General features: G+C 42.4%; 1 protein-coding gene across 1 annotated transcript in view; it reads left to right on the top strand.

Annotated features, from left to right (window-relative positions):
* fto (FTO alpha-ketoglutarate dependent dioxygenase) overlaps window positions 1–18,948 on the top strand; it is a 137,133-nt gene that overhangs the window by 39,377 nt on the left and 78,808 nt on the right. Inside the window, exon 7 of the mRNA XM_056412673.1 lies at window positions 665–784. Coding sequence (XP_056268648.1) covers window positions 665–784 — 120 coding nt within the window. The remainder of the gene's footprint in view (window positions 1–664; window positions 785–18,948) is intronic.

The raw sequence follows: 18,948 nt of genomic DNA, 5'->3' as shown, positions 1-18,948 counted from the left end.
AATTAAAAAGTCCACATAAGTACTATCGAATATACTTGAAATTAAAAGCGCAAATTCATTTTCCTCAAAATTATTGGTAATAATACAAAATAAATGACATTTTTTTATATTTATTCATGGAGTTTCTTTTAATATTAAATGTATTTTTGTACCGTTTTATTGTCAAAAATCGATTTACTGACAGGAAAAACAAAAACATTTTTGTATAGAAAGGTGAACACTAAAATATTTTATTATTGGTCAAAGTTTACAGAACATTTTAGAAATAAAATGGCACAAAAATGCTAAATAAAGCGATTATCTCCATTTGTATGATTATGAAACGGTACTATATACATATATATATATATACACATGCATACATTTTTTAAAATTATTTAATTACATTTTTTATTTAAAGAAACAAAATACATTGAAGGCAGATATGTATACATGTGTATATATATATATGTGTGTGTATATTTATTTATATGTGTGTGTGTGCAAGTATATATGTGTATATGTGTTTCACATGATTATTTCACAATTTATAGTAATATATAAAACCGTTTTATCCTCTACATTCATTTAATAATGTCTTGTGTTTTAACTAAGGAACAGTGACGATAGTGGTTTAGTTAAACCCATGGGAGAGTTTTTAATGTGTGTGTGTGTGTGTGTGCAGGTGGAGTTCGAGTGGCTGAGGCAGTACTGGTTTCAGGGCCGGCGCTTCGCCCGATTCTGCAGCTGGTGGAGCGGCCCGATGGAGCAGCTGGAGAAGGACTGGAGGCTCATGGAGACGATGGTGAGTCCCCCCCCCCCCTCACTCGTCCACTCCTGCTCATTTTTAACGTTAATTCAATAACGTGGCGTCTATCCTCACTCCTTCCATTCCTGTTTTTAGAAAACAAATGAAAGGGACAAACATCCCAATCTTTTATCTCATAATAGTAATTATAATAATAATAAAAACATGTAGTTAAAAGGAGGAGAAAAAGAGTATAATAATGCAACTTTTTATGGATGAGCCGTTCCAGCGTCGGCACTCTGTCATTTCATAATAAGGGTGTTCAGCTTTTTCTAATTGCTCGACATGCCCGCTCTCGTGCTTCTTACACAAACTACACAAGTGATCCGCCGTCCAATGAGGAGAGGCTGTGTGTGTGTGTGTGTGTGTGTGTGCGTTTAAACCGACATGATGGATCGTCTTTAAGTTCTCACCACGCCGCGTTATTAAGGATGTGTCATGTGCTTAAATTGCAGCCTCGCACAAGTTTTATTAGAGAGGAACGTGGGCACGCAGCTATTAGTTAGACACCACTGTAAAGGAATCACTTAGTAATGTCAGACTCATAATTAAGTTACCTTTAGTCACAGCGCCGCACAATACATACGTCACACACACACACACACACACACAGAGCCTTGTGGATATTGCAGCTCCCAAAATCCCACGTATACATGCTCGGTCTCGCTTTTTCCCTCCCTGCAGGTTATCTGCAGTCTGTGTCTCATAGCTCCATTTCAAAGAGTGCGTGTGTGCGTGTGTGTGTGTGTGTGTGTGTGTGTTGATGCGTGTGTTTAATACCCGGACAGCAGGAGCAGCAGGGGGCACTCTTGTATCACTGTAGCTGCAGCGGAGGAGGAGGCAGCGAAAGAGCCAGCGCTCCTCTATTTTTCTTTTTTCTTCTTCACTTCTCTTCCTCCCCGCTTCCATCGCTCTCTCTCCTTTTCCCCGTGTCTCTTTAATGTCTCTCGCCCCCTCTCTCTCTCACTCCTGCTGTCTGTGGGAGCTCTCCGTCTCTGTCAGTGTCGCGCGCTGAGCAGTAATCACATCTAATGCTCGGGCGGGGGAGGGGGGGAGGAGGAGGGAGGGGGAGGGATGAAGGCGAGAGCTGGAGGAGAACCGTACTGCTGCAGCTCGAGTCTCTCTCACTTAGTCGAACAGCCTGGCGGAGGGAGGGAGGAGGAGGAGGGGGGGGGGGGCTAAACTCATCTAGAGCTCCACCTCCGGGGGCCCAGATGAAGTGTGTGATTTGGACCTGTATTTAGAAAAGGGCATCAGTGAGATGTGAGGTCTCTCTCTCTCTCACTCTCTCTCTCTAATGGGCAAAGAGAAGCAGATCCGCTGTGTGTTTCTGACGTGTACAACACGGAGAATAAAAAGCAGCGCGCCGAAGAAATAAAAAGGATGAAAGGATAATGAAAATATATTTAAATGCAAAATATTGTTCCCGTCTCGAGTTCCTCCGATGCGCGCGCGTAACAATATTAGCAGCTTCTCGGTTTAATCACGCGTCAAATCACACGAATAGCACATATATATATAAATCTATATATCTATACACTGTATATCTTCTGCAGAGGTGCATATTGAACATTCGCGAAAAAATAAATACGCATGCATAAATGTAATCACTCGCTATTGTGATGAAAGACGGCGTTATTGCTCTCGCAGGCAATATTTACATACATGCATCGACCTCCGATACGCTGATGAAAAGCACTCCGTGGATGTGACTTATAGATTTTTATTTTTATTTTAGAGGTTTGGAAAAAGCTGTGGCTTTTTTTTATTTTCTTTCTTTCCCCGCAGTAAGATTAAAACACATTCCTCTAAATTACTTTGAGTTATTTAGATTACGTGCCCCCCCCCCCCCGCTACATTCCTTTATTGCATATATTTTACATTCTGAAGAGAATTCGACAGTCGAGTGTAATTTAGTGACCCGCCGCGGCGCAGATGCCCCCCCTCCATTTTATTTATTTAGAATTCCTCTCTTCTTGCCTACAGTTTATTTTTAATACGGCATTTTTATATATATTTATGTATATATATATTTATGTGTATATATTATTTACTTTGAATAGTATTTATTACACACATATTTATATATATATATATTCATTTTTTTGGTGTCAAATACGATATCACCGTGGGTATTTTAAAATTATTTTTAAATAACACATGTCTCTTTAAATATATCTTTTTTTATAAATTGACACCGTACAATAAAACACGTTTATTTTTTTATCCGGCTAAAATAGCAACAGCCGTCCTCGCTCTTTATTGTCATATTTAGCACACGCGTGTTGTGAGATGCGCCGGGCTGTGTTCGTCTGTGTGAAGAATATTGCAATATGGAGAGGTGTGTGTGTAGGGGGGGGGGGGGTCCTGTTTATGGATACTGTCGCTCCCCGGGGGCTCAGCCTGTTGTCATGCAAATGGTTCTCCTGCTATTTGAATGGCATTCTGATAAAATACATAAATAAATAAATACAGGAGGGAGGGAAGAGGGGAGAAGTCCACTTGGTCGACGGAGACAAAGAGACGCAGAATGAACTCCAAGTGGAGGTATGTGAATGTACAGCTGTGTGTGTGTTTAGCAGGTAAAGGTTATTTCTGGGGTAAAACGGGACGTCCACCTAAAGGTTTTTCCGCTCCCTTGTGATCCGGGGAGCTGGAGTCTTGACCCGCCTCGCCTGCAGCCCCCCCCCCCCCCCTCAGTACAATACGGACATTTCCTAAAAATAAAAATAAACCATCGACAATGAAAAGCGTCCGACTGCCGACAGACGGGAGAGTTCTCGCTTTATGCAGAATATGTTAAATATCGCTGTGGCTTCTTTATTTTTTAAATCTTTCCTCTTTTCACTGTGAGAAGAGACACGAGCACTGTGTGTGTGTGTGTGTGTGTGTGTGTGTGTGTGTGTGTGTGTGTGTGTGTGTGTGTGTGTGTGTGTGTGTGTGTGTGTGTGTGTGTGTGTGTGTGTGTGTGTGTGTGTGTGTGTGTGTGTGTGTGTGTGTGTGTGTGTGTGTGTGTGTGTGTGTGTGTGTGTGTGTGTGTGTGTGTGTGTGTGATATGTATGCATGCACTTGGCATGACTTTAATTGATTTAGCAGCTCCGCTCGCTCACTACAGCTTTTCCCCTAATTTGTCACTTTCCTGACTTCTGTGGCTCGTCTCACAACTTCAAAAGAGATTCTCTCTCTCTCTCTCTCTCTCTCGATTATGTTCATTCTTACCCTTGTTTTCTCTCTCTCCCTCTCTCTCTTTACGTTCATCATTTCCCTTGTTTTCTCTCCCTCCCTCTCTCTCTAATGTTCATTCTCTCTTTATTTTCATTCTTTCCCCATGTCTCTCTCTTTCTTTCTCTCTATATCTTCCATGTTCTTTCTTTCCCTTGTTTTCTCACTCACACTCTTTATATCTCTCTCTTATGTTCATTCTTTCCTGTGTTTTCTCTCTCTCCCCTCCTTCTCTTTCTATGTTAATTCTCTCTTTATTTTATTTCTTTCCCCATGTTTTTCTCTCTCTCTCTTTTTAATGTTCATTATTGTTGTCTCTCTCACTATCTCTCTATCTCTCTCTCTCCTCTCTCTCTCTCTCTCATCTGACAGGGGCGAACGAGCCTCGTAGATCTCTAAAATCTTCTCGACGCCACATCGAGGGGAAATTAATAATCTACTTTCATAATGAACGTGATCCACTCGGTGGAATCACACATGTATACTTCAAGATGTACAAAACAGGAAGTGGTATCGTTGGGGGGGGGGCATGTCTTCACCCTGCTGCTCACACACACACACATGCTATACACACTTTCTCATTGTGTGACACAATTTACCTTTGATTTGTAACAGAGGCTGACTCTAGCGTGTGCAGGGATGCCCCCTCCACACAGACACACACACACACACACACACACACACACACACACACACACACACTTTAATAACTGTCTCTTCTGAAGCGAGCCGGGCGGCTGAGGAGGCCCGGGCCCGGTCGCCATCGATAGCTGATTAGGTTATTGACCTAAAGCGCGTGGAGTGGTCGGGTAGAGAGAGGCCAGCGAGCTGCAGGGAGAGAGAGAGAGAGAGAGAGAGAGAGAGAGAGAGAGAGAGAGAGAGAGAGAGAGAGAGAGAGAGAGAGAGAGAGAGAGAGAGAGTGTGTGTGTTGGGGAGGAGGGGTGGGGGGGTCAATGTAAATGTTATTGCTGTGTGAGCTCATTTGATCAAAGTCCTGGAAAGGTTAAGCGAATCCAATCTGGTTTTGTGTGGCAGAGTGGAGACGCAGAACCCCCCAGGACGGGGGGGGGGGGGGATTATCATATTGGCGCTGGAGTAGGGGGGGGGGGGGTGGACAGTTTACCCCGGCCCCCGTAATGCGTTTAGACGCCAATTGGCCTTAATAACCTTTATTGACTTCAACGTGTCAGTGCCAAGAATCTAATTATCAAAGTGTATCAATTTCATCGGAGAGTTTCGAGCTGCAGCTCCCAATAATTATTTTAAGGTCGGGTCGGGGCAATTAATCCCCCCCCCCTCTATCTGCTTTATTTGATGGCTTTTGTAAAACATTATAAATGTTATGCTTTTCTTCACCGTAAATAATTTTCAGGGAGCACTTTTTTTTTTTTTTTTAGGTGTAATGCTTTATTTGGAGAGCGGCTCGGTCCCCACAGCATAGACACACAACATGTACACACAGCATGTACACACAGCATGTACACACAGCATGTACACACAGCATGTACACACAGCATAGACACACAGCATGTACACACAGCATGTACACACAGCATGTACACACAGCATGTACACACAGCATGTACACACAGCATGTACACACAGCATGTACACACAGCATAGACACACAGCATAGACACACAGCATGTACACACAGCATGTACACACAGCATGTACACAGCATGTACACACAGCATGTACACACAGCATGTACACACAGCATGTACACACAGCATGTACACACAGCATGTACACACAGCATGTACACACAGCATGTACACACAGCATGTACACACAGCATGTACACACAGCATAGACACACAGCATAGACACACAGCATGTACACACAGCATGTACACACAGCATGTACACACAGCATGTACACACAGCATGTACACACAGCATGTACACACAGCATAGACACACAGCATGTACACACAGCATGTACACAGCATGTACACACAGCATGTACACACAGCATAGACACACAGCATGTACACACAGCATGTACACACAGCATGTACACACAGCATGTACACACAGCATGTACACACAGCATGTACACACAGCATGTACACACAGCATGTACACACAGCATAGACACACAGCATGTACACACAGCATGTACACACAGCATGTACACACAGCATGTACACACAGCATGTACACACAGCATGTACACAGCATGTACACACAGCATGTACACACAGCATGTACACACAGCATGTACACACAGCATGTACACACAGCATGTACACACAGCATGTACACACAGCATAGACACACAGCATGTACACACAGCATAGACACACAGCATGTACACACAGCATGTACAACACACGCACACGCACATTTAACACACACATATAACACACGCACACACACACGTATAACACATATAACACATGCACACACACACGTATAACACATATAACACACGCACACACACATATAACACACGCAAACACACACACAGATATAACACACACACACAAATAACACACACACACACACATATATAACACACACATAACACACGCACGCATATATACACACACACACATATAACACATGCACACACACACATATAACACACGCAAACACACACACATATATAACACACACACACACACGCACACATATATACACACACATAACATACACACACACACACATATAACATGCACACGCACACACAACACACATACACGCACACATATATATACACACACATAACATACACACATAGGACACGCACACACCCACACAATTGTTGGGTGTAATGCATATTTCGGAGAGCCGTTCGGTCAAGTCCAGAGGTTGCAGATGACACACACACACACACACAAAACACACAGTCCAGAGGTTGCAGATGAGACACACACACACACACACACAAAACACACAGTCCAGAGGTTGCAGATGACACACACACACACACAAAACACACAGTCCAGAGGTTGCAGATGACACACACACACACACAAAACACACAGTCCAGAGGTTGCAGATGATACACACACACACACACACACACACACATATATATACACACACACACACACACATAACACACACAGTCCAGAGGTTGCAGATGATACACACACACACACACACACACATATAAAACACACAGTCCAGAGGTTGCATGGCGTTGCAGATGTTTCCCAGCAGCCCTCCCCTCCCCCGGAGCTCTTCATCTCCTCACATGGAGCCCAGACTCACTGAAGTGACCTGAGCAGTGAAGAGTTTAAAGTCGTTTTTATCTCATTTCCAAAACATTTATGATCTCGTGCATTAAATCACGCCGTGTTTACGCTTCATATTGTTTAGCATGTTAAGCTCTTTACTTGGCAAATAGGCTTATTTACTGTACTCCAATTCTTTGTGGTTGTCGCACCATGTGCACGTGTGTGTGTGTCTTTATATATGTGTGTGTGTGTGTAGTTTATCCTTCATTGAGTCTCCGAGCCGTTACCTGGGTAGCAGCTGTTTTTCTGTTCCTCCTTATCGCCCGGCGTCGACTCGAGGCCTAATCCACGCGCTCATTATTGCGCGGCCTTGTTTACCCGCGGCTCACTATTAGCGCTCGGCAGCCGTATGAAAAAGAAATTACTCAAAAGATTATTGTTATTATTCATTTAAAGAGGAAATATACGGCTGATAATATAATTTTTTTTAACTTTATTTTTTATTTTTTACATCAAGCAGCTTGTGTTTGGAAATCTAAAATGAACAGAAGCAGGAAGAGAGAAAGGAGAGCGAGCGAGGGGTGCACAGGTATTTGCGATTCTCTTTGAAGTCCCTATTCAACAGGGTAAGCTGAGTTTTTCGGCGCCGCCTGATAGCGTTCGGCGTAAATGCTTAAACCCCTTTAGAGAATGTTCACGGGCAGATATCCACGGCGCGGCTTGAAGGAGCGTTTATGTACCTGGAGCCAGCTTGGTGCCCGCAGATGCTCACCGGCGGTGGATGGAATCCCACAGAGGTTCCCTCAGACGGGGTCGCACCGCGGGTGGGGGGGGGGGGGAGGGGAGGGACGGGACATCAGACACGAAGGGACAGAAACACTCTCGACCACGGAGGAGAGTTTAACAGATGTTCACTTTTAAGATTACGTTACATTAGATGTTACATTACATGATACATTATGTTACATTATATGTTACATTATATGTTACATTATAAGTTATTATATGTTACATTATGTTACATCATATGTTACATTATATGTTACATTCTAAGTTATTATGTTACATTATGTTACATCATATGTTACATTATACGTTACATTATATGTTACATTATATGTTACATTGTAGGGCCACCAGTAGGGCCACCAGTAGGGCCACCAGTAGGGCCACCAGTAGGGCCACCAGTAGGCCCACCAGTAGGCCCACCAGTAGGGCCACCAGTAGGGCCACCAGTAGCGCCACCAGTAGGGCCACCAGTAGGGCCACCAGTAAGTGCCATTGAAATCCTTTCATGGATTGATTTTGAAGCTATTTTGCATAATTTCAATGTTTGTCTTTTTTTCTTCTGCCTTTTTACATAGAATAAAAATGGCCGATTCCAATGTGCACACAACGTGTCTTGTTGTTGTTGTTTACGTCAGCGCCGTGCATGAAGGGAAACGCTCGCCATAAACCCCCACGTTGTTGTTTCTCTGTGCGTATAGCTGTCAGCGTGGAGCACGCCTCCTCTTCCTCGCGGTGGAGCTTCTATTGACAGCGGTTGGGATCATTTATTTAGTTTTTCCTGCGACTCGTGATGTTGACGTTGTTGTTTTCTCCTGTATCGGCTTTGAAGGCGTCTCAGAAAACAAACGATCACTTTATCGCCTCATCCGCTGAGCACATTGTGCATTTATTTACTTTATTTACTCACGTATTCATTTACTTACCTCTGTATGGATTTAGGTTGAATGCTCTCTACTCACACCCCCCCCCCCTCCTCCTCCTCCTCTTCCTCACTTCATCCTTGGCCCCGATCAGCAAGATAAGCCTTCAGAGGAGGAGAGATAACATCCATTAAAGTGGTAAAGAGGAATTATGGGGCAGCCCAGATTAATCACTGCTCGGCTTAATCGCATTCAAGGGTTGGCTGCAGGGGCTCGGGCTTTTTCCTGTGTCATACCAACACAGATAGGTGTGTGTGTGTGTGTGTGTGTGTGTGTGTGTGTGTGTGTGTGTGTGTGTGTGTGTGTGTGTGTGTGTGTGTGTGTGTGTGTGTGTGTGTGTGTGTGTGTGTGTGTGTGTGTGTGTGTGTGTGTGTGTGTGTGTGTGTGTGTGTGTGTGTGTGTATGACAAAAGATGAAAGAGATTTTCCCCGAGCATCTCGTATAGCAAAGCCCGCCCCTCTTATAGCGGACTATAGACATTACCACTAACCAGATGTGTGATTACCCCGCCGCTGTGATCCAGGTGTGATTGTTTACTCGCGGCAGACAATCGTGTCAAAGTCGTGGCGTTAAAAATAAATGACCAAAGATGCAAAGAAAACGCAGCGATTTGTCACTTAAAGAAAATAACTTGAACTCTTTGTTCAGTTCATCTTGTTTTAGTGGAATATTGATGTCGTGGAATACATGGCGAGACGTTGTCATATTACCTGTCATTATTTCTCTTATTCTGAGATGGCTTTACACACTTATGTGGTGCTGCGCTATATATAATACAAATCATATGTATATTTATAGATATTTATTATATTTATATATATAATATCTATATATATTGATATTTTATATAATATCTATATATAGATATATACTATATATATATAGATATTATATATAAATATATATATATAAATATATATTTATATATGAGAGAGAGAGACCTTGTTCCTCTGAACTTAATTAAAACAATTGAAGTCTGGTCGTGTTGATGCCCACACTGTTGTTGTTCTGCATGTCACCTCAAATTAATTTAGCATTTTATTTGTGCAGCCCCTAATCACCAGTCTGTCTCTGAGGATCTCCCACACACGGCAAACACAATCATTTAAAACCCGATGATGAGAATGGAAACAGCCCCCCTCGACTGTAGAGCACAGCACCAGAACTAGAACCTTCCTTATTGTGGTTCTAACAGAGGAGACATGCACACTATTGAGGTCACAGGTGAGGTCAAACCAGAGTTTAAATGTCTGCATTGTGACGAGAATGTAATCCTTAATCAGCTTTTTGAGTGTTAATACCTTTTCACCTTGCTAGTTCTTTAAAATCACTGAAGCCGCCATCGTGTTACACACTCGGAGAGACGTTAAGAGAGAGGGCGGAGAACGGAAAGACGACGTTAAATGATGTGAAACGCTTGAAGAAATATCGTAAAAACATGGATGGCGATAATGCTATAATTTTGGAGGATGTTTGGGAGGTGGAACAGGATGATGGAGGTACAGTTAAAGACTTAAGATGCTGTAGATGCATTGAGGGGATTTGAGTGAGGAGGAAGTACAGAACCTGGGAACATGTATACAGTCATCACGAGGGAAACCCAACAGCGATGTGACCTGTGATGTGTGTTTTCGGATAGCGCCTCAAGGAAAAAATCTTTTTTTGTAGTTTTGACCATCTTTTCCGATCAGTTGTGTTTTACCTGCTGAGAGCCCAACACTGGTAGCTACCACTTTACAATGGAGAGAGAGGGCAGAGAATGGTTAGACAATGTTAAATGATGTGAAACACTTGAAGAAGAAATATCGTAAAAACATTGTTGATCATGCTATATACAATATACATATTTATAATATATATAATTAATATATATATAATTAATACATATAAATATTATTAATATATCTTTATATTATAATATATATATATAATTAATATATGTATATACATTAATGTGTATATATATAATGTATATTAATATATTTATTAATATGTTATATATTTTTATGTATTATGAATAGATAATATATATAATGCATATATATAGATGATATATATATATATATGCATAACATTAATATCTTTCTATATATATATATATAATAAATAAATATTTATATATATATGATGAATATATATATTATTATTATATGGGTAGAATAAAAGACTTGCGTTGGGACGAGAAGATGATGCTGTAGATGCATTGAGGGGATTTGAGTGTGGAGGAAGTACAGAATCTGGGAACATGTATACAGTCATCACGAGGGGAAACCCAACAGCGATGTAACCTGAGATCAAAGGAGAAAATAGAAGTTATTATAGTTTTAGCCATCTATTCCCATCAGTTGTGTTTTTTATGCGCCTGTTTCCCAACACTGGTAACTTCCCCTTTAATAGAGAGAGCACTATTCCTTTATATTCAGGCTAATCCCTTAAATGTCATAATAATCCACTTTGTTGTTAACCTGTGAGCACGTACAACCTCAACTTTATGGGATCTTCAAAAGTTTAACCGAGAAGTTGCTGCCATGCCGATCAGTGGAAACGCATCGCCATAACCAAAGAGAATTCTGGGTAAAACTGATGGCGGCGACGTGTCGTATTCGGTGACCCCGACGCGGTGGCGTGGGTGAGATGGAGGACGACGTAATTAGCGGCTCCGCCGGGAGCGCCCGATATAGAGTTCGTTAATTCCTCTCCGTGCGTCATGAGAGGGGTCGTCACGTCGGACGTAATGAATGACTCTTTTATTTTGGTGGGAGCTGCAGGGCGGCACTTCCTGTCCCGGCGGAGAGGCTCGTAAACACCCTTCAGCCTCCCATGGAGGAAACTCACACACACACACACACACACACACACACACGCACACACGCATATAACACACACATAACACACACACATATGACACGAATAACACATGCACACACACACACACACACACACACATAACATGCATATAACACACACGCAAATAACACACTCACGCACACACGCATATAACACTCACGCACACACGCATATAACACACACATATGACACGCATAACACATGCACACACAAGTACACACGCACACACATATAACACACACACACACACATATGACACACATCACACACACACATATGACACACATATAACACACACACACACGTATAACACATGCACGCATACACACATAACACACACACATGGATATAACACACACACACATAACACACATGCACACATATAACACACACACATGCATATAACACACACATATAACAAACACACATGGATATAACACGTATAACACATGTACGCATACACACATAACACACACACATGGATATAACACACACACACACACACACACACATATAACACACACACACACATATAAACACACATGCACACATATAACATACACACACACACATGCATATAACACACACACATATAACAAACACACACATAACATACACACACATATGACACACACGCAAATACACACGCATATAACTTACATACACATGACACGCACATACACGCAAACATAACATACACACAAACATAACACACACATATAACACACACACACACACACACACACACACTACACAGAAGATAACGAGCAGGCCATATATCTATATTGCGTAAGCAGGAATGTGTTCCTGTGTGTTGAGATGGATTTAAAGTCTCAAACCTTTAGAGACGTCTTCCTTCTGTTTTTAACCCAATCACGACCCGGTTACTCGAGATAATCCACGTAATTTGTTCTGAGCAGATTTAATCTCGACTGAAAGAGGAAAACATTTTATTTAATTAGATTTTGGGTTGAACTGTCCCTTTAACAAATGTCATGTAAACTAAAGTCTTCTACGGCCGATCCTCACGTTACTTTCTTTATGGCAACTGTCGGATCCTAATCTGCTCTCCACTCTATACACACACACACACACACACACACGTTCCCCGTGTAGATAATCTACTGCAGCCAAGTTCACTGTTTAGATGATTCCCGTCAGAGGAGACACAGAAGAGTCTTTGAGCATCACGACGCGTCAGACGTCTTGTACTCAATCAAAACATTGGCATTAGTAAAACGCACACAAACTACCTGTATTTGAGAATGGAAACCCCTTTTTTTATTTGTAATGGTTTAGCCCTGGAGTGGGGTGCAGTGTGTGTTACACCGGGCTGGCGTTGGGCCCGGGCGGCTAAAAAGCTTTTTACTGGCAGGAGAGAGGTGCCGATCACAATCTGCTATCGGGGATCTGGACTCGGCTTCGGTCTCGAGGAAAGAGAAAAGAGGGGAAAGAGAAAAGAGGGGCAGAAGAGGGCAAACAGCAGAAGGTGGAGTGTCAGGCTCGTCTCAAACATCTCCGTCCAGCTCCGCCTTCATTGTCCCGAATTAGTCAAAGCACCGAAAGGCTTCTCGTGATGGATGGGTGACGCATCCGTGTGTGTGTGAGAGAATATGTTTGTGTGTGAGAGACAGAATATGTGTGTGTGTGAGAGAATATGTTTGTGTGTGAGAGACAGAATGTGTGTGTGTGAGAGAATATATGTGTGTGTGTGTGTGTGTGTGTGAGAGAGTGTGTGTGAGAGAATATGTGTGTGTAAAATAATGTGTATGTGTGAGAGAATATGTGTGTGTGTGTGTGTGAGAGAATATGTTTGAGAGAGAATGTGTGTGTGTGTGATTGTGTGTGAGAGAATATGTGTGTGTGTGATTGTGTGTGAGAGAATATGTGTGTGTGTGTGTGTGATTGTGTGAGAGAGAATATGTGTGTGTGTGATTGTGAGAGAGAATATGTGTGTGTGTGTGTGTGTGATTGTGTGAGAGAGAATATATGTGTGTGTGTGATTGTGTGAGAGAATATGTGTGTGTGATTGTGTGAGAGAATATGTGTGTGTGTGATTGTGTGAGAGAATATGTGTGTGTGTGATTGTGTGAGAGAGAATATGTGTGATTGTGTGAGAGAATATGTGTGTGTGTGATTGTGTGAGAGAATATGTGTGTATGTGTGTGTGTGTGTGTGAGAGAGAATATGTGTGTGTGATTGTGTGAGAGAATATGTGTTTGTTGCTGTGTGTGAGTGTGTGTGTATGTGTTTGTGTGTGAGAGAATATGTGTGTGTTTGTGTGTGTGTGTGAGATAATATGTGTGTGTGAGAGAGAATATGTGTTTGTTGCTGTGTGTGTGTGTGTGAGAGAGTGTGTTTGTGTGTATGTGTGAGAGAGAGAGAATATGTGTTTGTGCGTGTGTTTGTGTGAGAGAGAGAGAGAGTGTGTGTGTGTGTGTGAGAGAGAGAGTGTGTGTGTGTGTGTGTGTGAGAGAGAGAGAGAGAGTGTGTGTGTGTGAGAGAGTGTGTGTGAGAGCGAGCTAATGTGTGTGTGTGTGTTCATTCAGACTCTATGTGGTTTAGCCATTACTCGTCCCCCGGCTCGTTGTCGTGCAGCAAAGAGACAAAAGGAAGCGGCCGGTGGATTATTGCGTCATTTCTTCTTTTGGGTTCACAACAACAGATCCTCCTTTTCTCTTCTTTAGCACCAAGAGCACAAAGGGCCCCTAAGTTCTGCTTCATTTGTCCCCGAGGAAAAGCATATGTCCCTCCATTCCCCCATTCCCCCATCCCTCCATCCCACCGGTACTCTGCCCAGAAGATGGAGTACCATGAGGGGGGGGGGGGCGTAGAAAGCATCCCTACCCACTTGAGTGTGTTACAATGCCTTCAAACAAAATCACTTGTCAGGGGTCTTTCCTTTCCCCCTACCCCCCCCCCCTCCACACACACACACACACACACCCCCCCCCCCCCCCCCTTTGTCACTTCAAACATGCTGCTCTGGTGTTTCAGACACATTTCTCTAATGTTTTACACTCCATATAATCTGCCGTCTGCAGCGGAGGCCATTTTACTGGCCGACGTAATTGATGGCGCCCGCGACCTTTCAGAGGTCAACGCTGGCAGAAGGGCTCTCGGGGTTTTCTATCACCACGGAGATTTCTTTTTTGGGGGGGGGGGGGGGGGACACATTAAACACGCACGGTGAAGTAAAGTTAAGGAACTTTAAAATGCCCGTATAATCCACTTTTTAAATATGTTGGTTTTGTATTTTTAAGGATCTTTTAAGAAATGACAATCTAGATTTTAGGGATAGTTTTAAACTTTATTTCCGTTAATAATAAAACTTAACACGATGCACTCAGTGGCCACTTTCTACTGCAATCCAAGGCACAGCAGCCGTAACACTTTACTGACGTGTGTAAATGAAACGATATCTTTATTATCGAGGTCATAGATGAATGTATTATTCATTAAATCCTTTAATTAGATGCAGTACTACACCGTGACCTCAAAGCTACACCAACACCACCCTGGAGCTCTTTGAAAGGGTCAACCAGGTAAGACATAAGTAGACGGTCATATTTTGACTTTACAGGTGCACAAAATTAAAAAGTTGACACTGGCTGACTGCCTTTTAAAATGTCTTGAATTAATTATTTTATATTTTTTGTAGTAACTGCAAACTTTGTTTTTTAATCAGAATCCTCTTTATTGTCAATGCATGTGCGCATATACATGGAATTAGACTCCAGTTGCACTAACGCTCTCGTACATGCATGTTTACAAATATCAGGATGAATATAAAAGACAATAGACGACAGAATAGCAACATTTATGGTCAATATAAACAACATGTATGTACAATATAAACAACAACAGTGACAATGAATTGGGGATGTTGGTGCAGAGGGATGTCTGATTAAGTGTTCATATAAGTGACGGTTAGTCGGAAGGAAAGTCAGTGTTTCTGTTAAAGTTGCTATAAATAAATATATAAAAATATGAATAAACAAACGAATAGGAATAATTAATAAAAAAATATTAATAAATGATAATTAATAAAAAATAAATACATATATAAATAAATCAAAGTTGCTATAAATAAATAAATATATGAATAAACAAACGAATAATAATAATTAGTAGAAATATATAAATAAATAATTAATTCATAAAAAATAAATAAATATATAAATAAATCAAAGTTGCTCTAAAATATATCAGAAGATGCACACACGCACACATGCACACACATACATACATACAGAGAAAAGACTAGAATCATCTTGGAGAGGTGGAACTGTCTTTTCTCATCGTCTTCTCCTTTTTCCTCTTTGATGATGTGAAAAGGTTGTGAGGCTGTCTGGAAGTCGACCCTGACCAGCAATCTCGACACACGCACACGCACACACAAACACAAACACACACACACGCACACACACACACACACACACACACACACCTGTGTATCTATCAGCCAATCTTGCACAATGGAAACTGAAGAAATTTAATTTCAGATGTGCCTCAATTTTGAACCATCTGTAATCATGTGACAGATGGAGGGAAAAATACACACACACACACACACACACACTTACTTACGCACACATACACACTTTTTATGACTTTGAGTGTGATGTCACAGAGAAGGGAATGAAGTCTGGGTTTACTTCTTCCTGGGCTAATATAATTTTTCCACCGGTGGAGAGTCCCCATCCCCCCCCACACACACACACACACACACACACACACACACACACTCGACAGTGTCAGCAGACACACAGACCCTTGTCCAGAGGAGACCTGGTCCCGGCAGCATCACAGCTCCCCAGAAGCTCTCCGTTACCCCGGGCAACGTGCCCGTGACGTCACATGTCGGAGCAGCTGAGCTCAAACTGTGGAGTGTCTGAAGAGTGGACTTTAAATCCGGAGATGCCTCGTTGATCTGTGAGCGAGTGAAGGAGGAAGTACAGAATGCAGAACCAATAACAGAGGTATAGGACGGGTCTTTTCAGATTATTGCTTGGGTCAGAAAATCTGTTTCCTTTTTGTTTTTGGACGTGTTGCCCAAAAGTCACAGGTGTTAGGCCGTCTTTTTGACCGGATTGCTAAAATCAAAAGCAGCAGTCGTCTTCCTGGCGGCCGGGCCGACGCCCTACCGTTCACCCACGAGGGCAGTGCCCACAACAAACATGGCCGCCTGATTGTTTGTCCTCCTCACACTCGACGCTGAGCCGCCTCCTCCAGTCTTAAGCGGCACACATATATAAATATTTATATTTGTATTAATATATATACTGTATATATTAGCATATACTAATATATATATTTATATTATATAAATATATATGTATATAGTAATATATCTATCTACAGTATATATATATATATTACTATATATATACTAATATATATATATATTAGTATATATATATCTATACTAATATATATATATACTAATATGTATACATATTACTATATTTATATCTATTCTAATATATATCTATACTAATATATATATATTACTATATATATATATTAGTGTATATATGTATTTGTGCTGTGCATGTCGTTTTACCACCTTCCTGGTATATTTTTGTTAGGTAACCACCCATCCTTAAGAGAAGGTAAATGATGGGTGTTTTTTTTAAATCCGAAGATTTAAAAAAAAGCATTTATGGCCAGTTTCCTATTTTAAGATACCAGTGAGCGTAAGTGCTCGGGGTCCCCAGAAAGTCCTGGTCTGAAGTCCTCTTCCACGCGCCATGGTCTGTTAACGCTTCCTCTCGCTGGTCGTCTCATGCAGCCTGAGCCTCCAGCTCTGCGTGCACCTTTTGTTTAACCCTCCCACCTTCCAGCTATACTACGTGACCTACAATTCAACATTTAAAGGGGCGCACACCCTATTGCACACGTGCAGCAACAAACACTCTTCCCATCGTGTTAATTATTCTGTGTAGGCTGAGCGACGTGTTGTTATGTGATGGATCGGACAGATGCTTGTTGGTGTTGAGATCCAGTCCTGGCCCGGGGTGTCAGTGAGCCGCCCCGGGCCGCCCTGCAGCCAGCCTTTTGGAACGCCATCATCACTCCGGCTCCCCTTCAAACCGCAACATCGCCTCGGCCCGGCTGCGCGTTTGTTTACCTGCTCGGGGCCGGAAATGTTCTGTTGGCTTTATGGCAGAAGGGGCTGGGGTTTTGGGGTTGGAGGTACCCCAGATCCCCCCCGTGTCCTCTTGTTCACCTCGTGGATGTGGGCCGAGGTCAGGGCACATCTGTGGTCAGCGTCGGGCTGAGGGAAGCGGAGGCTGAGGATAGCTACTGTCATCGGGTAGTAAATATAAGGAAAGAGGGGGGATGATTAGTGCCATCACGGGCCTGGAGATAAAGGGCTGTGGGCCTGACTGAGGCTTGACCAGTAAACAAACCGGTGGAGTCTGAATGGCCTCGGGATCGGCCTGTGGCTAAACCTGAAGGCCTCTCTCAGCGCCGGGTCTTCTAAACACCAGACCAGAGGCAAACACGCGGGAACAACTTCATTAGCAGGAGGGAACACACATTCACGTCATCGCAGGCACACCTGTACTCACACACACCAGCTGAGGATAAACACAAGGGGAGGCTTCAGCACACACTCGCTGTCACCGGCGGGTTTATTATGAAGGCAGATTTGTGTCTTTTTTTATGCAAAAAAGGTGTGTTTATTTATATATATTTATTTATTTATATGTATATATTTATTCATTTATTTATATATATATTTAGATTTATATATATATAGATTTATTTATATATATATATAATGTGTGTAATACATACTATTCAATGTAAATAATAAAAACCATTTAAAGTAAGTAATACGAGCCATAATAACTATCTCTAAATAGAGCTCTCTTTAGCTTACAACTGATATTTTTTAAACTATATTTCAAAGCGTACGCGTTCCGTTTGTCCGTCCACGGGAAGCAGCCGTCGCCGACTCCAGCGGCACATCGAAGTCGGTTTCACATCGACTACAAATCAGCGGCGCCCCGAGACGCTAAGCGGCGAGCCGAGACGGAGATGCAGTCTGAACTCACTCTCTGGCACTTCCCTGCCCTGACAATCATTCGGGGGCGCCTCCTCCTCCTCCTCCTCCTCCTCCTCCTCCTCGGTCACCATAATCCATGGCGTCTCCATCGAGTCGAGTGTAATCCGTCACACA

This window comes from Pseudoliparis swirei, chromosome 4 (genome assembly GCF_029220125.1).
Source record: "Pseudoliparis swirei isolate HS2019 ecotype Mariana Trench chromosome 4, NWPU_hadal_v1, whole genome shotgun sequence".
In the NCBI taxonomy this organism is placed as follows: Eukaryota; Metazoa; Chordata; class Actinopteri; order Perciformes; family Liparidae; genus Pseudoliparis; species Pseudoliparis swirei.
This window is presented reverse-complemented; position numbering and strand designations above follow the sequence as displayed.